Raw genomic sequence first — 24839 nt, 5'->3', positions numbered from 1 at the left:
TTGTTCTGGGGTGGGGGAAGCTCACTCTGGATACTTGTCTGAGTCAGGATTTAAATTCTCTGCACAGGAGTTGCATAGTCCCAGTTGCCTGAGATGGCTAATTCGAGAAGCTGCCAGTCACACCATGTGGGGGGTTATCTGTAGAGGAGCAGGGCTGTCCTCCGTATCCCCTAGGTGCCTCTTCTGCCTGGCTCTGTAGCTGGGGTGTATATTTAGGAGGTGTGGGTCTATTGTATGGTGTTTGGAAGAGAAGGAAAGGGGAGTGGTGCCTTAAGAGCCAACATGTGGCTATGGCCGTGCTGAGCTGTGGGGCTGTGGAGGAGGATGTGGACACGCCCTGAACGTGACTTTGTTCAACTGCATGTAGAGGTGGGTGAATTTATTCTGTTTGATTTTCTTAATGAGATTGTTAGGATTCCATATCGTCTGAGGTTATTTCTCATAGCAAAAAAAAAGCTATATTTGCTTTTTGCTATCCCAAGCAGCAAGAGACTTAGGGATAATGAGGCTGGAGGGGAAGGGGATCATAAGACATACTTTCATCCAGCCCTTACACAGTCTTCTTCAGACTGGCTGGAGGGTTGGCAGAACATTATGTAAGAAGTGGAACCAACTTTGCTTTTTCTAACACTTCCAAAGGCTACAAATACCCCATGCAACTATGCAGGCCTGCACACTCAAGCCTGTGTTTCTGCCCTCCTTCTCCAAGAGATCAGAAGCAGGCTGTGGCCTCTTAGGAATTCTGCCAGATGAGGAGGGTGTCTGGTTTTTCTAGCACAGTTGAGCAATTCAGGTGGAAGAATGAAGTAGCCTGGGGAGGCTTTCGGGCCTGTGTTCGAACCGAGGCAGCAGCAGGAGAGAACAGGCTGTTTGCTGCTTAGAATGCAGACGAGTGGGTGAGATGGCTGGCTTTTTCTTCATTACTGCCAGCTGGAAGCTTTGCCCACAGATGTGGACTATTTATCTGTGGCTTTGATGTGTTTGTTTTCTTTTTTCCCTAGGGCAGCGTTGAGGAGGTTGTAAGGCTGGGACATAGAACAACAATCTGAAAATTTCAGTTGGTTAGTAAAATGGGAAAGCCAGCAGGGGAAGAATAGACTCCCCTTAATTGCTCAGAATGTTGAAGTCATTTCTCAAAAGTATCCCTGAACCCTAACTCCCGGTTTCTGTTGGTTACCCCATTCCTGAGTGCCTTATATAGTGCCTGGCAGGTATAATGGGTTAAGGTCATTGCCATGGAGATGCTTATATAATTTGCCAAGAGGGGGCAAGGGGCAATTGTGAGACAGCTATACATGAACATTTCATGCGACTCCATAAGCAGAGCCAAGAATGCTGTGGAAACCTGGAGGGGTCATAGGCTAGAGAAGGCTTTGTAGATTAGGCAGCAAATAGGATGTTACTTTAAAGATGGAAATGAAATAGCACGATTCAAGGTGGAAGAGAGAGCAAAGGAGTGAGGAGTTATTCTATGAGTGTGCATTCATCACCCTGCTCTCCAGGGTGGTTACTGTTTCATCTCTTAACCCCGTCTCAAGCAGAGAGGATATGCAATTGTTCAGGCTTACTTTTCCCCTTTTTGCCTTTCCCTCTTTTGTCTAGATTAATGAGGACAGAGGGGTAGGAGATGGTGGAAAATACAATAGACTTTAGATTTAGCTTGTAATACCATGTGAGGATGGGAGCCAAGGATCAGTTCTTTTTTTTTCTTAACTTCACAAAATTTTAACCAGCTTTCAGTTCAGTTCAGTTTAGTCGCTCAGTCGTGTCCGACTCTTTGTGACCCCATGAACCACAGCACGCCAGGCCTCCCTGTTCATCACCAACTCCCAGAATCCACCCAAACCCATGTCCATTGAGTCGACGATGCCATCCAACCATCTTGTCCTCTGTCGTCCCCGTCTCCTCCTGCCCTCAATCTTCCCCAGCATCAGGGTCTTTTCCAGAGTCAGCTCTTCACATCAGGTGGCCAAAGTATTGGAGTTTCAGCTTCAACATCAGTCCTTCCAGTGAACACCCAGGACTGATCTCCTTTAAGTTGGACTGCTAGGATCTCCTTGCCATCCATGGGACTCTCAAAAGTCTTCTCCAACACCACAGTTCAAAAGCATCAATTCTTTGGTGCTCAGCTTTCTTTATAGTCCAACTCTCACATCCATACATGACCACTGGAAAAACCATAGCCTTGACTAGATGGACCTTTGTTGACAAAGTAATGTCTCTGCTTTTTAATATGCTATCTAGGTGGGTCATAACTTTCCTTCCAAGGATTAAGTGTCTTTTAATTTCATGGCTGCAATCACCATCTGCAGTAATTTTGGAGCCCAGAAAAATAGTCAGCCACTGTTTCCACTGTTTCCCCATCTATTTGCCATGAAATGATGGGACCAGATGCCATGGTCTTAGTTTTCTGAATGTTGAGCTTTAAGCCAACTTTTTCACTCTCCTCTTTCACTTTCATCAAGAGGCTTTTTAGTTCTTCTTCACTTTCTGCCATAAGGGTGGTGTCATCTGCACATCTGAGGTTTTTGATATTTCTCCTGGCAATCTTGATTCCAGCTTGTGCTTCTTCCAGCCCAGCGTTTCTCATGATGTATTCTGCATGTAAGTTAAAGAAGCAGGGTGACAATATACAGCCTTGATGTACTCCTTTTCCTATTTGGAACCAGTCTGTTGTTCCATGTCCAGTTCTAACTGTTGCTTCCTGACCTGCATACAGGTTTCTCAAGAGGCAGGTCAGGTGGTCTGGTATGCCCTTCTCTTTCAGAATTTTCCATAGTTTATTGTGATCCACACAGTCAAAGGCTTTGGCATAGTCAATAAAGCAGAAATAGATGTTTTTTTGGAACTCTATAGCTTTTTTGATGATCCAGTAGATGTTGATGATTTGGCCTTTTCTAAAACCAGCTTGAACATCTTGGTTTACGGTTCATGTATTGCTGAAGCCTGGCTTGAAAAATTTTGAGCATTACTTTACTAGCATGTGAGATGAGTGCAAGTGTGCAGTAGTTTCAGCATTCTTTGGCACTGCCTTTCTTTGGGATTGGAATGAAAATTGACCTTTTCCAGTCTTGTAACCAGCTTTATTGAGATATAATTCACATACCACACAGCTTATTTAAAATGTACAATTTAGTGGGGTTTTAGTTTATTCACAGAGACATATAAATGTAACTACAGTCTAATTTTAGAACATTTTCACCACCCCAGAAAGAAACTCTTGCCTATTTACAGTTATTCCCAATTCCTCTCATCCCACCTCTGCAGCCCCAGGCAACTCCTAATCTGCTTTCTGCTGCTGTAATAGATTTGCTTGTTCTGTCCAGTTTATAGAGACATAAACAATATGTGATTCTTTGTGACTGGCTTGTTTCACTGAACAAAATGTTTTCAAGGTTCATCCATATTATCACATATATCAATACTTCATTCCTTTTTATGGCTGAGTAAGGAGAAGGCAATGGCACCCTACTCCAGTACTCTTGCCTGGAAAATCCCATGGACAGAGGAGCCTGGTAGGCTGCAGTCCATGGGGTCGCTAGGAGTTGGACACGACTGAGCGACTTCACTTTCACTTTTCACTTTCCTGCATTGGAGAAGGAAATGGCAACCCACTCCAGTGTTCTTGCCTGGAGAATCCCAGGGACTGGGGAGCCTGGTGGGCTGCTGTCTATGGGGTTGCACAGAGTCGGACATGACTAAAGTGACTTACATAGCATAGCAATATTCCATAAACCACAATTTGTTTGTGTATTCATCAGTTAATAGGCATTTAGGTTGTTTGTACTTTTTGACTGTTATGAATTAATGCTGTGTACAAGTTTTTGTCTGGATATGTTTTCATTTTTCTTGTGTATATACCTGAGTGGAACTGCAGGATTATATGGTAATTGACTCCTTGTTTCACATTTTGAGAAACTGCCAGACTGTTTTCCACAGTGGTGGTACCATTTTACATATCTATTAGCAGTGTTTGAGAGTTCAGTTTCTTCATATCCTCACACATACTTTTCTTATTACCTTATTTTTTTTCAGGCTTTCTGTTGGTTTGTGAAGTGGTATGTCATTGTGATTTTTATTTGTGTTCCTGTAATAACTAATGATGTTGAGTTTCACATGCTTAATGCTGTATGCATATCTTCTTTAGAGAAATTTTTATTCCGATCCTTTGCTCATTTTAAAATTAGGTTATTTGGTTTTTTATTATTGAGTTGTAAGAGTTCTTTATATGTTCTAGACACCAGACCCTTATGAACTAAATGATTTTCAAATATTTTCTCCCTTTCTGGACATTGTCTTTCTACTTTTTTAATAATGTCCAGACAAGATTTTAATGTTGATGAAGTTCAGTATGTACCTGTTTTTTCTTTTATTACTCTGCTTTTGATTCTGTATCTAAGAAATCATTGCTTAACCCAAGATTATAAAGATATTCACCTATGTTTTATTCTGTGAGTTTCGTAGCTTTAGCTCTTGCATGCAGGTCTTTGATCTGTTTTGAGTGAATTTTTGTGTGTGATATGAGGAAAGGGCCTAGCTTCATTTTTCTGTGTGTGAAGTTGTTACAACACCATTAATTGAGATTATTCTTTCCTCATTGAATTACCTTGGCACCTTTTAGAAAATTAGTTGACCATAAATGTGTGGGCTCATTTCTTGACTCTCAGTTCTGTTCCATTGGTCCTACACGTCAGGATCAGTATTTTGAAAGCTCCTGGGGTGATTCCATGTACGTTCTGGGTGGCAAGCGTTTGGACAGTTTGATTAGGAGACAGCACAATGCAAGGTTGCTGAAGTACTTCATGAAAGACGTGCTGATTGTGTGTTCCTTAACTAAACCTGTGTTTCCCAAATTGGACTGGTAAGAGTCACTCAGGGATGAGGAATTACTTGGGGAGACAAGGCCTGGTAAATGGTGGAGGGGAACATGTGGCCTGTATTTCTGGGCTCTCCAACATGGACATTTTCTCTTCACCAATTGCCAGTTGATTGAAATCTTCAGGGAGTTGCTTGTTTAGTGAACTATGGTCAGTCCTATGATCAGTCTGCTGGAGTGATGCTGGATCTGCTGGGCCAGACTAGTAGAAGACTGCATACCTGAACCATGGTCCTTCTACAGAATTGTTGCTCCCACAGTATTCTTGGGGTGAAGCCATCACTCTGTCTTGAGGGAGATGACAAGAGAGAGCTCCTTGGAACTCCATGTTTACTGTGAGCCCTTCTCTGGTCACCTTATTTATTGCCTTCTGCCATATATAGGGCTTCCCTGGTGGCTCAGAGGGTAAAGAATCTGCCCACAATGGGTGAGACCCGGGTTTGATCCCTGGGTTGGGAAGGTCCCCTGGAGAAGGGAATAGCTACCCATTCCAGTATTCTTGCCGAGAGAATTCCATGGACAGAGGAGCCTGGCGGGCTACAGGCCATGAAGTTGCAAAGAGTTGGACATGATTGAGAGACTAACATTTTCACTTTTTCTGCCATATACACACAAATATTTTATACCTACATTTCCTTCTCATCTGCCTTGTTTACTTAAATTTCTGATTATGGAGAAAGAATATATATATATATTTCAAGGATATTTATGTTGTCTGCTCTACTGGCCTGAAAGCTTCATGAGAAAAGGGAGTTTTGGTTGACAGCAATGTCTCTAGCACCAAGGACAGTGCCTGGCACATAGTAGGCACTCTGTAAATATTTGTTGAATGAATGAAGGGCCTGTTGAGATCAAACAGTGGAGAGGGCAGCTTCTCTCTTTCAGCATCAGCAGCAGTCACTCTGCTTGGTTTTAGCTTCATGATACTGTGAATCATCAAAGCATGTGTTTCTCTGTATGAACCACTTGAAGATTAATGCCATATTCATGTCCAACCTAATGTGCTTGTAGGACTAACCTCCATACTTTTCATTTATTTACTGAGTTTGTCTAGTATGCATCTCTGCAAGCTGTCTAAAATCATCTTTGGAATCTAGCAGGCTGTAAATAAATGCTATTTAATCGGCTTTGATGAGAATTTCCTAATTTCAATCTTTGCTCCTGATCCAGGAAATTCAGTTCTAGGTTGGCAGAGGAGGACAATTTTTGTAAAATCGAATTCCTCTTTCATTTCTCCCTCCTTTTTTTACCCCCTCCCTTTTTTTTTAATTTTAATTTTTATTTTTTAGGATAGAATTTTTGCGGCATTTGAAGAGCTTTTTCCAGATTATGTTTAAAATCGAAACCAAACCATGTGGTGAAGAACTCAAGGGAGGGGATAAAGTGCTGATGACTTGTGTTGGCATTGGCTTCTCCAACCTTAGCAAGACCCTCAAGTGACATTGTCAGAAGATGAAAGGCCCAAAGGCTTCTAGACAACGCAGAAGCTGCCAAGGAACCAAAGGGACCAGATTCATCCAGGACTTTCCAACTTCCCGTTTGAAAACAATCAGGATATCCGAACAAAAAATGTCTCTCTACCTGTGGTTTTCAGCCATTTCTCCGGGGCAGACATTCCTCAGGAGGCCCAGTCACAACGGGAGCTCCCTCGGCTTACCTGGATGAAGAGTGTGCCTTCGGGACACAGTTGTACTGCTGCAGCATCACAGCTGCGTTTTAGCACTACTTCCTGAGCCCACATCCTCGGGCTTCCGCTGTATGGCTATTTTCTAGACCTTTGGAGTTTGTTACAGTTGCTTCTGCAAGGACTGACCCTCCTGAATCTTGGTTTCTGTGTCGGGATTAAATGAGATACAATGAATTGGAAGCCCTTTATGAATAATGTCATGTAATGCAAATGTCAGAAATTGGTGTGTTAGACTATTTTATCCCTTGTCTTATGAATGGACTACTATCTTGGAGATACACTGCTCCCCATCTGGTTCATTGTATGTGGATTTTGGGGGAATGAATGCCTAGGGACTGCAAGAATCCAACTAAAGTTATTGAATATTTTCCATATCTCGGGTGTGCTATGCATGTTCTCATTTAATTCTCCCAATAGCCCAGTGATGTAGATTTGATTATCCCCACAAGAGAAATTCAAAAAGGATATTTTGTTCCTTTTGAAATTTGATAATATAGAGATATTAGCTCTCCTGATTTCAAGATCTAAGTATCAGAGTCTAGAGTTTTATACTACTTGCAAGCTAGTAAGTTAGATTATTACTGTTTCACGGATGCTAGCAGAAAACATGAAAATCTCATGTCATAGACAAAAAGCTTTATTACTCAGAGCACAGGAAGCAGCATGAGCTTCACTGGTTTCTTTCTCCAAGTCCCACAAGATGTGGAGGGTCTGCAGGTATGCCATGCACACCAGTGGTTTGCATCACAGGCAAGGAACATGCACATGTGGGAACTCCACCTCTTACAAGCTTGCTCTTTGTTCCAGATAGGGACATTACTTCACCCCTCAAGATTGCTTGCTGTGAACACGTGATAGGAAAGGGCCAGGATAAAAGCCTCCCCAGTGGGAATGTGCAGGAACACTCAGGACTTGTGGCGATTGTACCTGCTGCTAGTAGAGGCTACAAGTGGTGTGTATGGGGGTTCAGAGTTATCAGTGGTAGGGGAAATATCTGATTTTTCTATTAGGATTCCAAATGATATTGTCTACCTAGGGTGGACTTTTGAGGTAAGGCATGGTCTTTACCTCCCCAGGTCTCTCAGTACACTTTTCTTTTCTCAGTAAAAGGGGTCCCGAGGAAGTTTGTGCTCTTGTGTCTGGGGGTGTGGGAGGATGTGGAGTGGGGAGCTAACACCGACAGGTCAGGCCATTGTGAACTGTGGTTGTCAACTTACTGAGAGCTCTACATGCTGTATTAGATTTCTGTTGCTGCATAACCAGTTACCACAAACTTAGGAGCCTAAAGTATTACCATTTATCATCCACAATTCTGTAGGTCAGAGGTCCTGGTCTGTGCTTGGATTCTCTGGTTATGGCTTCGCAAGGCTAATGTCAAGGTGCTGGGCTCCGGGCAGGAATACATTTCCAACCATATTTGGATTGTTGGCAGAATTGTTGGACTGGAGTTCCTGTTTCTGGCTGGCTGTCAGCTGCAGGCAACTCTCAGCTTATAAGTAGAGGCTGCCTGCATTCCTTATAACTTGACTCCCTGCATCTTCAAGCCAGCGATGATGCATTGAATCCTTCTCATGCTTTGAATCTGACTTCTTGTGATAACGTATCTTAAGTCATCTGGTCACAGCAGTACCTAGGTTAGTGTTTGAATAGCCGGGGCCAGGACTCTTAGACATCTGAAAATTTTGCCTACCACACATCAGTTCAGTCACTCAGTCGTGTCTGACTCTTTGCAACCCATGGACTGCAGCATGCCAGGCTTCCCTGTCATGCTCCTTCCTGATGCTTGCTCAAATTCATGTCCATCGAGTCAGTGATGCCATCCAACCATCTCATCCTCTGTTATCTCCTTCTCCTCCTGCCTTCAATCTTTCCCAGTGTAAGGGTCTTTTCCAATGAGTTAGTTCTTCACATCAGATGGCCAAAGTATTGGAGTTTCAGCTTCAGCATCAGTCCTTTCAATGAATATTCAGTACTGATTTCCTTTTGGATGGAAAAGGATGCTCAGCTTTCATTATAGTCCAACTCTCACATCCATACGTGACTACTGGAAAAACCATAGCTTTGACTAGATGGACCTTTGTTGGCAAAGTAATTTTATTTAATGCTGCTGATGTTCAAACCCAGATCCACCCATGCTCAGATATAGAAGTAAGGAACCAAATGGCTTTGGCTGTGTCCAGTAGGAACTTTCTGTCCCTTGGGACAAGATTGGGAAATGGGTCCTGTTGGTCAGTTTAGGGTGACATGTAGACACCAGGCAGATCATTACAGCTAGTATAAGGGATGCGAGCTTCCATCTGCTGTCAACACGAAAGTGTCTGGTGGTCTCCAGCCCTCTGACTGGTACAGCTGCTTCTGGAGTGGTAGTAGTGATGCTATAGGCAATAGGAAGACACATTAAATATTAATATTTATTTAAGCAGCCTGCTGCCAGCTCCTTCTCAGGTGCCTGAGAGAAGCAACAGCTCTCCTTGGGCAGAGGTTACTGGTACTTCTTAGTGACATTCCACTTCTGCAGTCTCTGCCTTGTTCTTAGCTTAGCTCCTGGTTGGTGCAGCTACCCCTAGTATAGTTTGATGGGAGATTCCAGCACTTTGAGCTTAGCTTTCTATCTTGACCCCTTTACTTCCCTCTGTTGACAGAAACAGACCAGTCTGAATTCAATAAGACTAGTAATTTTTTTTTTTTTTTTAAGGCATATACACATTTTAGGGATCGTGACAGAATCATGGCCTTGCCTTCCTATCATGTTCCAAGCCTTGCTTCTGTCTTCTACCATCCTTCTCTGTTACATTCTGGGTGAACACCAGCCAGCCTCCTTCCATCATGATTATTTACCATATTCAACAAGACAGATGGGGGGGAAGCTAGGGTGTTGCAACATGATGTGCGGATGGGGAAAGAGCAGGAGGCACTGCTGAAATCCAGATTGCCCTCAGAGGGCAGCCGAACCTTGTGGTTTGTTTGTTTATCTTTTCTGATAAAAAGTGGTGAAGGACATCGTTGATTACAGACCCAAGCAAAAAGCCCCAAAGCTTAGGTTGCACTGTGGTGCCTGTCCTCTCACTGTCACTCTATAGTGAAAAATGGTGAGGTCGCCATCCCGCTGGGTCTTCTGTGTTGGGAGGCTCCTGGGTAAGGCCAGTGCTGACACTTAGTTTCGAGGTGGCCAAGTGGAAGAGAGAAGGGTGTGAAAAGGCAGGGAAGAAAGTAGATGATTGGAGTAGAGGAGGCCTAAGGAAGTGGACAAAATCGTAGGTAGATGGAGAAAAGGAAACACCAGGGAACTAAGGGATTACTTTAATTTTGGCTGTGCCTGAGGCCAGGGGTGGGATTCAACTGGTGAGGTGAGGGGACCAAAGCAGGGTGCAGAAGTGGATTTTTCCAGGGTATTGGTTATGGTGGGTGGATTAGAATGTGGGGCCTCATTGACTTTACCTGTTGGTGCTTTTTTGGAGACGTGAATGTGCTGGTAGGTGATTATAACAGTCTGTGATGGATAAAAAAGCAGCATCACAGGCCTTGCACCCAGCCTGGACCTCTGCTGTTCCTCATCTGACTACAGAGTGGAGAAGTAACTTGCACTCAATCAGAGTTTCCATGTTTAGACCACCCTGGCCTGTTCTTTAGAAGTGACCAGTAGTTACGAGGAATGTCAAGCAGGCAAGTGCAGTTTTTCTGTACTCTAGTTGACTAGATCTAGGAAGCCATTTGAGTGGGAAGCCAAGCCACATCACTCCTTTACCCAAGCAAATAGGGCTGTCATATTTGTCAGGAGCAGACTAGGTCCAGGGCTCCTCTAATCCATGTCTTTCATTTGGCCCTTAATAGTTAGATAGCCTGACTCCATGCCTGAGGCACTGGCCTTTGGTAGCATCTGTAGATGGACTGGGGCAGAGCTTTTGGCACATGGGCCACTTCCTGTCTTCCTGGTTCTTCTGATACTGGTGGTTCTAGATGTGGATCCTGCTCTGCTAATACCCTTGTGTTAAGTCTACAGGGGTGGGGATGCTGATCTTGGGAGGTAAGAGGCCCAGCTTGCTTTCTGCCCCATTTCAGCTACTGACCAGCTGTGATGGCATAAGTATTTCACTTCTGCACACTTGGATTGCTTTTGGGAAATCAGGGTGGATATATGAGGCCTTGTACCCAGCCTGGACCTCTGCTCTTCCTCACCTGACTCCAGAGTAGGGGAGAAGTAATTTGCACTCCATCAGAGTTTCCTGGTTTGGGTGCCCCCAAAACCAGAAAGATGACCTTCATTGCCTCCTCCATGCCACTCCCATCCTCATAACATCAAGATGTTTTACACTCTTTATTCCTGTGTTTTTCCCCCCATTCCCAACCCTCTTAAAGAGCTTTACATCTAAAAATTTCAGGTTGATTAGTTTGCTAATAATTTCTACTGTGATTTGTGAAATCATGTATTCAAACTGATGAAGGTAGGTGAATTTCTAGAAATCAGAGACTGACTTAAATGAAGTAGCCCAACAATGACGCATTTGGCAGCTTCATGTGTCTACTCTGTGAATACCCTGTCACCACACGGTCCTGAGGGTGGTGGACCTGCTGTTGAACTCACTGGGGGCCATTTGGATAACTGGTCTCCTCTTGGGAGTGGATGCTGCCCCAAAGGAAGAGGAACGTTCGAGGCAGGTGCCTATTCCTGGTGCATCTTGGATGGTAGGACTCCTGAAGATATCACTTTAGTCTTTAAGGGAAGATATTGGTGGGACCATATATTTTGAAATGGTGCCTGGCTTGTTGCTCGGAGGGGTCCAATTTCAGGTCATGACAACTGACCTGAGGTTGTTTTAAATGCTGAGTACATTTGGCTCCCCATACTTCTCAAATTCTCCTCTCTCTGTCAATGCTCTGTTTCCACGTCTCTGCTGTTTTACCTGTTAGGCAATTAAAGGCATTGTGTCTAATATTTGTAAGCTTTGAAGAATCAGTGGGAAGGCTTACCAAAAAAAAAAAAAATATATATTGCCTTCAAGTTAGGCAAAGAAAAAGAGCAAAAATAAATATCCACAAAATGAAACATTTCCAAATTTAAAATGTTGAAAACAATATAATGAGTTTGTTTCTTCACATATATTCCCAGGCACACACCATAATTGCAAGGAATTATTGCCAGTCATATATTAAATGGCCAATTGTTTGGCCAACCAAACAGTTTAAAAGGCAAAATTATAAGGAGCCTTTCAGAAATTTGCCACATGGCTGTATTTTAACATGTGTGGTTTGGTGACACTGTCATAAGAAGCCTAGAAAGTAAAACCATGTAAGTCCTCCCCCCTCACCGAGCCACCGCTGTAACGTTAGAGCCTCAGCATCTCCGGAGGGACTCCCCCAGCCTATGGGGCATCCCCAACTACAGGTTCTCATACACCCCTGGGTTCCTTCTTCACACGTCACACCCTCAGTTATTGGTTAATTCTCTGTGTTAACCTGTTTTGATGTGAAGTAGGTTGATCTTTTACAATTTGGTGTGGTTGTGGTTTTAAAGTGTTTTTTTGAAAGACTATATTAAAAAAAGATGAATTCAATCATTTGTGAGGAAAGCTTTTGGCTTCTTGAGTTTCAGTAGAGCACTGTGGAAGTAACAGGCTTAGGAATGAGACTGTGTTTACATCTTATTAAATAGCTGAGTCTGTAGCCACATGGCATTGGGCAGATCCTCTACCTCATCTGTAAAATGGAAAATAGCTGCTGTCCACCCTCGTACTGACAGGACATATTAAATGGTTATGTGTTAAATGCTTAGGGTTCTTTTTAGCTGTTAAACCCCTGATGAGGATTCAAAGCAGTCTTTTACCTAACAGGTTCATGGCTCCATGGGTCATAGGGTTTATCTTTATATCTGATACTTGGATGGACTCAGCCAGAAGACCAGAGGCAAGATGTGGCACCTGTACATGGGTTGGGGTCACACTGCCCCATGACACGCTATAGAGTTAAAAAGAGTGCCTACAGGCATCTCTGTGAAGTTCGCCATGTTCTAGCAGGACCCACCTGGTCAGGGTGAAGTAAGCAGGCAGGCTGCCTCAGGGCTCAGCACTGCTCAGCTACTGTGTGCACCAAACCAAATGAAGAGCTCCAGTGTCATCATGCCAAAGTGTTACAAGACTACCATGTAAGCAACTGTATGTCATCAGAACTCCGCTGTCTCCCTTCTCCCAGTATTGCTTTGTGTTTCTTCTCCATCAGGCAATCTCTTTAACATTCAGTTCTTAGCAATCTTGTGGTCAGAGAGATTCTACCCATTATTTAAATAAAAAAAAAAAAATCCTCCAGAATTGTGTCTCCCTCTGGTTGACTCCAAAATGACCAGATCTGGGTCCTATTCTCAACCCTGGAGTGGTAAGGATGTCAGCCAAACTACCAAACTGTGTAGTTTGAGAGGAACAGGTAAAGTGGTTCCTGAAGGAAAATCTGAATGCTTTTACAAAGAGAAAAGACACTGGGAAGGCAGAAATAACAGTTATCTACTATAGACTGCATTACCTAGTTCCCTGAATACTCTTGGGAGGATATCTTACATTACTGTTTGCCCACCGCCATCTTTCACCATCCAAAATCTTCCAGGATCATGGTATAGAATAGAGTGGACGGAACTTCCCTGGTGGTCCAGTGGTTAAGAATCTGCCTGCCAATGCAGGGGTCACAAGTTTGATTCCTGGTCTGGGAAGATTCCACATCCCACGGGACAACTAAGCCCATGCTTCGCAACTACTGAGCCCATGCACCCTAGAGCCTATGCTCTGCAACAGGAGAACCCACCGCAATGAGAAGCCCATGCACTGCAACTAGAGAGTAGCCCCCACAACTAGAGAAAGCCCTCGCACAGCAATGAAGATTCAGCACAGCCATAAATAAATAAAAAGAATTGAGTGGGCAAGAATGAATTCACTTCAACAGGTGCTTCCTGACAAAAAGCAAGACTTTTGTACCTGGAAGGCCAAAGTTAATATGAACACTGGGCAAAAGTTTATCATTTTAGCTAGTGGTATTCTTGGGCTGGAAGGAGGAGTATACCAGGATGATAACACAGAGGGAGGAGAACTGGCGGTGGGAACACCATGTGGGCTGTGGGCAGGAGGAAGGTTAGGGGGCCAGCTTGAAGAAAGGCGGATATGCAATATCCATTGGTGCTTTCCATCGTGGTTCTGTCTTTTTCCACCTCTGGAAAGACAAATTCAGAAGTGGGGAGGAAAATCAGGGCTTTTTTCCATTGCCAGGAATACAAGAATTAAAATGATAATGACAGTGATGTAAAAAGCTATCCCTAGAAGAGCACTGAAGACATATATAAGTGATGACAGGAATTAGGATGGGGACATGATGGGTATTCCTCTTATTTCCAAATAACTTGCACGATTTTGTTTTTATAGTTATATACCTGTTTCTGTGTGTATATACGTTTACTTATATTAAGAATCTCAGGTGCAACTCCCATCATTTTTCGTGAGCTGCAAGGCAAATAAAAGATCAAGCATCCCCTTTGTCCTACTCCTCTGCACCTTCCCTTAAAACACACAGACACACACAAGCAACTTACTTATGATGTGGCTGGGGCCTGTGGAAGGAAGTGCCGTAGATGGAGAGGAATCCAAGGCCTGCTCATGAAACTGCCTAAGTGGCTTCCCTCTACCCTTGCCTCTCTTCAGGATTCTGCGTCAGAGCACTGCTTCACCTCTTAATTAGATTACGTTGCTGCTGAGTCACTTCAGTTGTGTCCGACTCTGTGCAGCCCCATAGACAGCAGCCCACCAGGATGCCCCGTCCCTGGGATTCTCCAGGCAAGAACACTGGAGTGGGTTGCCATTTCCTTCTTCAATGTATGAAAGTGAAAAAGTGAAGTCGTTCAGTCGTGTCCGACCCTCAGCGACCCCATGGACTGCAGCCTTCCAGGCTCCTCCATCCATGGGATTTTCCAGGCAAGGAGTGGAGTGGGGTGCCATTGCCTTCTCTGTAGATTACGTTAGGTCTGCTGTAATGTTTCCCAGAGCATGTTCTGTTGTACACTAGCATCATAGAATGCTTTCCATGAAAAAGTGAAAAGAAAGTGTTAGTCGCTCAGTTGTGTCCCACTCTTTGCGATCCCGTGGACTGTAGACTGCCTGGCTCCTCTGGGCAAGAATACTGGGGTGGGTTGCCATTCCCTTCTGCAGAGGCTGTTCGTGATCCAGGGATCAAACCTGGGTCTTCCACACTGCCGGCAAATTCTTTACTGTCTGAGCCACCAGGGAAGCCCTTTTCCCTGAAATGCCAACTTAATACAGGTGTAGACAGTGTTGCAGCCTCTAGCAGGTTCGGAGGCCACAATGTGTACTAACATAGCAGAAGCTCTGAGGAGTCCTGTAGCAGAAACTGTCTTTGTTTTACTTACTGCTTTTCAAACTGACCTGGACATTGAACTTTCCATACCTCCCACCCCCAGAAAAGTATTGCATGTAGTGCTCTTATTCTGCAAATCATATTTGGCAGGTATTTGGTCTAGTAGGATTTTTTTTTTTTTTAGGAAAGATAAACTCTGCCATTTGTGATTGGAATATTTGTAAGAAGTCAAGCGGTTGGAATTTAGTGACTAACCCTTGCCCAACCTTACAGCATTGACACCCACGCCCATGAGCTTCAGATTATGGGCCTCGCCTAGTCCCATACCATCTTACTTTCTTATCTGGGCTTCTGGGAATTACAAGAGTCAGAAATGGGACTAGGCTAGGATTTTGTGTGTGTGTGTTGTGATAAACTACAATGTCCCTAATCTCTTGAGGGGGCTTCTTAAGTAGCTCAGTGGTAAAGAATCCATCTGCTAATGCAGGAGATGTGGATTCAACCCCTGGGTCGGGAAGATCCCCTGGAAGACAAAATGGCAACCTACTCCAGTATTCTTCCCTGGAAAATCCCATGGACAAAGTAGCCTGGTGGGCTACCGTTTATGGGGTCACAATGAGTCAGACACGACTTAGCAACTGACCACAATCTCTTTGAGAATCACATTGACTGTTCTTTCCTTCTCGGCTCAGAACCTTAACATCGCAGTGGAACCCACCTGAGCTCTCAACAAGAGGTTGTCAGAAGATGTTCTACTGACTTGGGAGCCCAGGGAGAGTGCCAGAACCCTGTGAGGGCTTAGCCCAAATCTTGGTAATAGGTCAAGGAGAAACCCTTGGGGAAGGAGCACCATAAAATGATTGGCCATATTTTTAGATTTCAAGCCATATTCAAGTCTGAGCCCCCAAACACCTGGATTTTCAGAACTCTGACCTGGGCACCACTTGCCAGCAGCTATCACCAAGATGTGAAGACAGGGCCCTCAAGGCAGTGGGTCTAGGAATGTGGAGAGGCCTTGGGCTTTTTAAACAGCCATTTTAAAAGATGATGGTTTAGTTGTTAAGTTGTGTCCGACTCTTGTGACCTAAGGACTGTGGCCCACCAGGTTTCTCTGTCCATGAGGTTTCCCAGGCAAAAATACTGGAGTATGTTGCCATTTGAATTACACTTGCAACAAGCCCCTACTGGCCCTGCTCCTCTGTTAATAAGCTGTCCAGAAAAGAGCCTGCCTGGATACTCTCTGAGTGTCTTCTTCAAAATGTACAACTTAAGTAGGAGCTTTCTTTTTTTTCCCCCCTCCAGCATGTTATGTTTTTTTATTCCAAGGAAGGTAAAAATGCAACTGAAACACAGAAAAAGATTCGTGTAGTGTACAGAGAAGGTGCTGTGACTGATCAGATGTGTCAAAAGTGGTTGTGAAGTTTTATGCTGGTGATTTCTCACTGGACAGTGTCCATGGTCGGGTAGACCAGTTGAAGTTGATAGTGATCAAATAGAGACATTAATTGAGAAAAATCAGTGTGATACCCAAGTGGATGCTTTTTAAAGCTGTTGATGCTGTACATCAAGGAAAAGCTTTTGCATCTCTTGACAACCTGAGTGGGTACTATTTGCAGTTCTGAGTTTTGTCTTCTGGGAGTTCAGAAGGTGAAATCACAAAGCTTTAATCAGAGTCCTGAATGTGACCCAGGTTAGGAAATAACAAAACAAACTTGAACTCCTGTTCACCCACCTGAGAGGAAGAAAAATGCAAAACAACAACAAAAGGAAATGGAAAACAACCAAATCTCAGATGGAGGGAGCAAGTGGCAAGTGCCCTTCTTAAGAATACCAAGAAAACAACATTGGCACAGAAACCAGACAGTGGCGGGGGGAGCTGCCAGGGAAACAGCAAGGAGTCAGTCCCTCAGGGGCTGTCCTGGTCGTCTCATCTGTTTGCCCCTGACCTGAGGGGACTGAACACCAAGCACCTCATATGACTTGCATATTCTTGTGTGACTCCAAGTGTTGGGAACTGCCACTGTTATGAGTAATATACAAATTCATTTTAAAGTAGCACTGAATTCATAATTCAATAAGTATTTTCTCAATGAACAGGTGCCTTCATGTGGAAAGAGGTCTGTGAAAATTTCAGATGTTTAAAAGAGGTTCTCATGCTTTCTTGAAAAGATTAGAATGACTGTTATATTGAATGTAATTATTTTCTCCCCAGTGGTAGTCTCCTGTTGGTTACCCATCTGGAATGTTTGAACTTCTTGGTGCAAATCTTGACTGTCTGCTTGTGTCTGGGGAAGGAGTAGGTTAGGAGAGAGAAGCAATGGGAATATAATAAAGAGTGGCCCTTAGCAAACTGTGGACGCTGTGTGCCATTACCACCATCCTCCTTCCAGCCTGCCCACCCTGCTACTAGGCAACAGTTAGCACAAGACCTTTAGTGGTCCTGCTCAGCCATTGGTCGTCTCCTCAGTGGGCCCCTCCCCTAAGCAGCCGTCAGTGAGTGACCGTTAATGATCCTGCTCAGTCATTGGTTGGTGCCACAGTGGGCCCCTCCCACAAGCGACCAACTGTTCAGGAGCAACCTTAGTGAGGCCGTTCAGCCAACCTTCAGTGGAGTAGTTAGTTGTCAGGCAGAGAATAAGAGGCGGATCCTGGCCTCCCCCATGGCCCTCCAGCTTACCTGGCTTCAGGCCAGTGAGTGAGTGGAGGGGCCCAGAGAACAGGCTGGGGGCTGTGTTCTGGAGGGCTCTAGGGCTCTCGCCAAAGCCACTCGCTGGCTGGACCCAGGCCTTGAGGCTACAGTGAACCTCTCCTTTATCCCCACCCCTGTGACCTAATGGCAGCAGCCATTTGCCTAGAATGTCATCTGCGGGACCAGGCCCCCACCATTTGGGCAGCCTGAGGAGCTGAAGACAAGAGGTCCCGGGCACCTGGCTCCCTCAGGGATGACAGCTGGGCAGGGTCTGGGGACCTGGCTCTGAAGGAACCATCAACTGAGAGCTTTTCAGCCGGGACCTGGACCTCACAGGGGAAAAGTTGAGCCTTGGGACCCCGCCATTTCTTGTCAGAACGGAGAATAACATTTGTCTGGTGGATATTTGCAGGAACATTGTTATCTAACCATAACCTGGCCTCAAGAACAAAGGCTCTGACACCAAGAAGTCTGCAACAACTAACCATACTCCTTCACCTTTCCTAGAAAAGGACTTTGCTGAGAGCTCTTGTTGGGGGGGAGATTTGGGAGTTTTAAGGCATGAGCACCATTTCCTTGCACACCCCTGCAATAAACTTTTCTCTGTTCCAGACTCCCACGTTTTGGTATTGTTTGGCCTCACTGTACATTGGACACATAAACTTACTTTCTGGTAACAGGAAGACTGGAGGTCATATCAGTTATTGAGCTGTTCTTAATCCTCATTCAAAGAGATGAAGTTCCATTTGGCATCATGATCTGCTGATACTAAAATGTGTCCCAGCTCAGCCTTCTTCAGATCAGATCAGATCAGTTGCTCAGTCGTGTCCGGCTCTTTGCGACCCCATGAATTGCAGCATGCCAGGCCTCCCTGTCCATCACCAACTCCCGGAGTTCACTCAGACTCAGGTCCATCGAGTCAGTGATGCCATCCAGCCATCTCATTCTCTGTCGTCCCCTTCTCCTCCTGCCCAAAATCCCTCCCAGCATCAGTCTTTTCCAGTGAGTCAACTCTTCGCATGAGGTGGCCAAAGTACTGGAGTTTCAGCTTTAGCATCATTCCTTCCAAAGAAATCCCAGGGCTGATCTCCTTCAGAATGGACTGGTTGGATCTCCTTGCAGTCCAAGGGACTCTCAAGAGTCTTCTCCAACACCACAGTTCAAAAGCATCAATTCTTCGGCGCTCAGCCTTCTTCACAGTCCAACTCTCACATCCATACATGACCACAGGAAAAACCATAGCCTTGACTAGACGAACCTTTGTTGGCAAAGTAATGTCTCTGCTTTTGAACGTGCTATCTAGGTTGGTCATAACTTTCCTTCCAAGGAGGAAGCGTCTTTTAATTTCATAGCTTCAGTCACCATCTGTAGTGATTTTGGAGCCCAGAAAAATAAAGTCTGACACTGTTTTCACTGTTTCCCCGTCTATTTCCCATGAAGTGGTGGGACCAGATGCCATGATCTTCGTTTTCTGAATGTTGAGCTTTAAGCCAACTTTTTCACTCGCCTTTTTCACTTTCACCAAGAGGCTTTTTAGTTCCTGTTCACTTTCTGCCATAAGGGTGGTGTCATCTGCATATCTGAGGTTATTGATATTTCTCCCGGCAATCTTGATTCCAGCTTGTGTTTCTTCCAGTCCAGCGTTTCTCATGATGAACTCTGCATATAAGTTAAATAAGCAGAGTGACAATATACAGCCTTGATGAACTCCTTTTCCTATTTGGAACCAGTCTGTTGTTCCATGTCCAGTTCTAACTGTTGCTTCCTGACCTGCATACAAATTTCTCAAGAGGCAGGTCAGGTGTTCTGGTATTCCCATCTCTTTCAAAATTTTCCACAGTTTATTGTGATCCACACAGTCAAAGGCTTTGGCATAGTCAATAAAGCAGAAATAGATGTTTTTCTGGAATTCTCTTGCTTTTTCCATGATCCAGCGGATGTTGGCAATTTGATCTCTGGTTCCTCTGCCTTTTCTAAAACCAGCTTGAACATCAGGAAGTTCACGGTTCACATATTGCTGAAGCCTGGCTTGGAGAATTTTGAGCATTACTTTACTATCGTGTGAGATGACTGCAATTATGCGGTAGTTTGAGCATTCTTTGGCATTGCCTTTCAGTGGGATTGGAATGAAAACTGACCTTTTCCAGTTCTGTGGCCACTGCTGAGTTTTCCAAATTTGCTGGCATATTGAGTGCAGCACTTTCACAGCATCATCTTTCAGGATTTGGAATAGCTCCACTAGAATTCCATCACCTCCACTAGCTTTGTTCGTAGTGATGCTTTCTAAGGCCCACTTGACTTCACATTCCAGGATGTCTGGCTCTAGGTCAGTGATCACAGCATCGTGATTATCTGGGACATGAAGATCTTTTTCGTACAGTTCTTCTGTGTACTCTTCTTAATATCTTCTGCTTCTGTTAGGTCCATACCATTCCTATATCGAGCTCATCTTTGCATGAAATGTTCCTTTGGTATCTCTGATTTTCTTGAAGAGATCCCTAGTCTTTCCCATTCTGTTGTTTTCCTCTATTTCTTTGCATTGATCGCTGAAGAAGGCTTTCTTATCTCTTCTTGCTATTCTTTGGAATTGTGCATTCAGATGCTTATATCTTTCCTTTTCTCCTTTGCTTTTCACTTCTCTTCTTTTCACAGCTAATTATAAGGCCTCCCCAGACAGCCATTTTGCTTTTTTGCATTTCTTTTCTATGGAATGGTCTTGATCCCTGTCTCCTGTACAATGTCACGAACCTCAGTCCATAGTTCATCAGGCACTCTATCAGATCTAGGCCCTTAAATCTATTTCTCACTTCCACTGTATAATCATAAGGGATTTGATTTAGGTCATACCTGAATGGTCCAGTGGTTTTCCCTACTTTCTTCAATTGGCAATAAGGAGTTCATGGTCTGAACCACAGTCAGCTCCTGGTCTTGTTTTTGCTGACTGTATAGAGCTTTTCCATCTTTGGCTGCAAAGAATATAATCAGTCTGATTTCGGTGTTGACCATCTGGTGATGTCCATGTGTAGAGTCTTCGTTTGTGTTGTTGGAAGAGGGTGTTTGCTATGACCAGTGAGATAAAGTTCTGCTTTCTTCCCTCAAGATGTTTTCTTCTGTAATGTAGCATCCTTGCAAGGTGGTAAGTGTTCAGATTTCCCTGACTCACAACTCCTACTCCTTTATGGATTTCAAAACGCTTCCATGAACATTATCTCCTTCATCCTCACAGGCACATATATTTAGTCTTAGAGAAGCTGTGAGACTAAATCAAGTTCACACAGTTAGTGGAGAAACTGGAACATGAACACAAAGCGTTTGGTTCCATGATATCTGAACCATGGTATACATGTGTCTCTAGCCAGTCATACCTCTGTGCCCTTTTAAATGGATATTCTTAAATTATTGTCCAGTACTTAGAGTTGAAGAAATAACAGAAGTAATTTCTGTGAGGAAAGAGTGGAAAAGGAGAATGCTAGAGGTAACATCCCATCTTTTGCACATCTCAGCAAAACAAAAGCCCTGCTTTATCATCTTTGTTGCTCAAGCATTCCCCTTGGAAGTTGTGTTAGTCAGGATTTTGTGTGTGTGTGTGTAAGTGTAACTAAGTGGAAAAAAAACAGGCTTAAGCAAAATCAGGAATGTATCAATCATTGAACTCTAGGGAATTAACTTACTTTTGGCATAGTTGGATCCATGGACTTGAATAATGTCATCAAAACACATCATATTTGCTCCATATGTCTGTTCTTCTATTTCATTCTCCCCAGGATCTTCTCACTGATGGTGGCAAGAGGCTGTTAATTCTTGGCTTACATCCTGTCCTTTGAGCAGCTGGAACAGAGTCTCCCTAACAGTTCCCAACGATGTCCCCAAAGAATTGAGCATCATGGTTGGGTCATTTGCCCAACCAGAAATCAATGATTATAACCAGAGGAATTCGCTGCTCTGATTGTCCTTGCCTGGGTCACATGCCAGTTCTTACAGCCTGAAGGAGTCCAGCTCCCAAACCATTTGCACTGAGGGTGGGGGAGGTGGTACATCACAGAAAATATTCCTTCTGATGCCAAAAGACAAGAAGATAGATACTGGGCAGGCCAGAGCAACAAATATAGACTATAGAAATGTTCTTCTGTCCACCTTAATGGGCTTCCCTGATAGTTCAGTTGGTAAAGAATCTGCCTGCAATGCAGGAGACCCTGGTTTGACTCCTGGGTCAGGAAGATCCTCTGGAGAAGGGATAAGCTACCCACTCCAATATTCTTGGGCTTCCCTTCTGGGTCAGCTGGTAAAGAATCCACCTGCAAAAAAAAAAAAAAAAAAAAGAATCCACCTGCAATGTGGGAGACCTGGGTTCAATCCCTGTGTTGGGAAGATCCCCTGGAGAAGGAAAAATCTACCCACTCCAGTATTTTGGCCTGGAGAATTCTATGGATTATATAGTCTATGGGTTCACAACAAGTCAGACATGACTGAGTGACTTTCACTTTCACTTTCCACCTGAATACCTGGCAGCTTATCAATATATTCCTTTAAACCAGACTCAGGATGCTCCCTGAGCAGAGTGCTAATTAATACCATTTTCTCTATTCCATTACATTACAGATTAGTTCCCTGGGCATCTTAACAACTTGCTCCCTCTCATTCCACCTCTGTCTTTACCAGGTGAGGTAGCTGGAGAGCAGAGGGACTCATCCAGGACAGGGCAGAGTTCAGATCAGATCCTGGCCCTAAACCTTTGGCTTCTGGACCAGAAGTTACCACTGACTTTGTCACTTGAGCGTTCCAGCAGAACAGGCTGTCTTGTCCCACAGCCTACCTGGGTTCTGCTAGGACCTGAGATTGGTATAGGTTGTAGCTGTGCTGAACGATCTATAGACTTAGAAATTAAGCCATCCTGGCCCAAGATAATCATAGCCTACTTAAGGCTTTGCAGAGGGTGGTGGGTCACTGTGCTCACTGCAGGGTATTCTTCCTGTCATTCAAAATATGTGTATTGATTTAGTTAAAAGAGCATGCTTGAGTCCCCAAAAAGAAACCATGTGGGAAGAAACATACTAGGTATCACTAGGAGTAGCCTAGGCTTGTGAGATTGCGGAGGGGACTTTCCTTTTTTGCTTTATCTTTTTAAGTGATTTGAAAGGAGGCACCCAGCCATAGTAGGATATCTGGGGGAATCACTTTTAGCCCTGAACACAGGGTTGAAGAAAACTGGCAGAATACCACTGATGGGGAACTGGGTGAGATCTGGGGATTGGAGAGACAATTAAGGACCCAAATATGAGTCTGCTACAGACCCAGAAAATGAAGGTGTTCCAAGGATAAGAACTTTCTCTTGCAGTGACACTGACCCTGCTGGGCAATGTACTTGGTCCACTGGACCTGACAATGTCAAGACCCTATTGGCAGGTGAGCAATGGTGATCATGGTCCAGCCAGCCTAGCCGCCTCACTTCTGGGAAATTTACAAATAAGAGAAAGATAATTGTTAAACCAACCTCACCTAGATTTTGACCTAAAAGGGACTTGCCCAGCTTTTTAGTAAGGCTTTACTCTACATGACTCGCTCCTGTCATCAAATGTGTCCTGAAATGGTAAAGATTTGCCATTGCTAAGGATATCCAGCATAATAAAGTATAGTGAAAGTGAAGTCGCTCAGTCGTCTACAACTCTTTGCAACCCCATGGACTGTAGCCTGCCAGGCTCCTTCATCCATGAGATTTCCAAGGCAAGAGTACTGGAGTAGCTTGCCATTTACTTCTCCAAAGGATCTTCCCAACCCAGGGATAGAACCCATATCCCCCGCATTGCAGGCAGAGGGTTTTACTGTCTGAACCACTAGGGAAACTTCTATAATAAAGTATCAGTTCAGCTCAGTTCAGTTGCTCAGTCGTGTCCGACTCTTTGCAACCCCATGAATTGCAGCACGCCAGACCTCCTTGTCCATCACCAACTCCCGGAGTTCACTCAAAAACTCGTATCCATCGAGTCGGTGATGCCATCAGCCATCTCATCCTCTGTTGTCCCCTTCTCCTCCTGCTCCCAATCCCTCCCAGCATCAGAGTCTTTTCCAGGGAGTCAACTCTTCGCATGAGGTGGCCAAAGTACTGGAGTTTCAGCTTCAGCATCATTCCTTCCAAAGAACACCCGGGACTGATCTCCTTTAGAACGGACTGGTTGGATCTCCTTGCAGTCCAAGGGACTCTCAAGAGTCTTCTCCAACACCACAGTTCAAAAGCATAAATTCTTTGGCGCTCAGCCTTCTTCACAGTCCAACTCTCACATCCATACATGACCACTGGAAAAACCATAGCCTTGACTAGATGGACCTTTGTTGGCAAAGTAATGTCTCTGCTTTTGAATATGCTATCTAGGTTGGTCATAACTTTCCTTCCAAGGAGTAAGCTTCTTTTAATTTCATGGCTGCAATCACCACCTGCAGTGATTTTGGAGCCCCCCAAAATAAAGTCTGACACTGTTTCCACTGTTTCCCCATCTATTTGCAATGAAGTGATGAGACCAGATGCCATGATCTTCGTTTTCTGAATGTTGAGCTTTAAGCCAAAATTTTCATTCTCCTCTTTCACTTTCATCAAGAGGCTTTTTAGTTCCCCTTCACTTTCTGCCATAAGGGTGGTGTCATCTGCATATCTGAGGTTATTGATATTTCTCCTGGCAATCTGATTCCAGCTTGTGCTTCTTCCAGCCCAGCGTTTCTCATGATGCACTCTGCATATAAGTTAAATAAGCAGGGTGACAATATACAGCCTTGATGTACTCCTTTTCCTATTTGGAACCAGTCTGTTCCATTTCCAGTTCTAACTGTGGCTTCCTGACCTGCATATAGGTTTCTCAAGCGGCAGATCAGGTGGTCTGGTATTTCTATCTGTTTCAGAATTTTCCACAGTTTCTTGTGATCCACACAATCAAAGGCTTTGGCATAGTCAATAAAGAATAAATCAGTGTAAATCCTATAGGCAGCAGAGGGTTTCCTAAGTATTTATTACACAGGACTTCTCTATGGAAATAAAGATCTCACCTTCTCAGGTGATTACTTTCGGAAGATCCTGTTCATTTACACAAGCAGGGGAGCACTTTACACCATTGCCTGAGAATGGCTGGTGGCCCCAGCTATACTTGGAACTTTCCTTCTTGCTCTTCTCTCCCTCTGCTGATTGCTTCTCAGAATGGGCCTGTGACTATCCCCACCTTTACTTTGTCTTTCTTCTCTTGTACCAAGTGAAATCTGCA

The 24839-nt window shown here is 44.2% G+C and overlaps 1 protein-coding gene and 1 long non-coding RNA gene across 3 annotated transcripts in view; one reads left to right on the top strand and one right to left on the bottom strand.

The window, feature by feature from the left end:
• RCL1 (RNA terminal phosphate cyclase like 1) overlaps positions 1 to 24839 on the top strand; it is a 220382-nt gene that overhangs the window by 58235 nt on the left and 137308 nt on the right. The window contains 1 exon segment of one of the 2 annotated variants that reach the window (NM_001077131.1): positions 6166 to 6935. The exons of the other annotated variant lie outside the window; for it this stretch is intronic. Within the exon segment in view, the coding sequence (NP_001070599.1) occupies positions 6166 to 6316 (151 nt within the window). The 3' untranslated portion in view covers positions 6317 to 6935. 2 annotated transcript variants of the gene reach the window in all.
• On the bottom strand, positions 11301 to 15345 carry LOC132345947 (uncharacterized). Its single transcript, XR_009495548.1, has 2 exons — positions 14128 to 15345; positions 11301 to 11464 (listed from the first exon to the last, which is right to left on the bottom strand). It is a non-coding gene; the product is annotated as an uncharacterized lncRNA (long non-coding RNA).

Source organism: Bos taurus, chromosome 8, assembly GCF_002263795.3.
Source record: "Bos taurus isolate L1 Dominette 01449 registration number 42190680 breed Hereford chromosome 8, ARS-UCD2.0, whole genome shotgun sequence".
NCBI classification, from domain to species: Eukaryota; Metazoa; Chordata; class Mammalia; order Artiodactyla; family Bovidae; genus Bos; species Bos taurus.
This window is presented reverse-complemented; position numbering and strand designations above follow the sequence as displayed.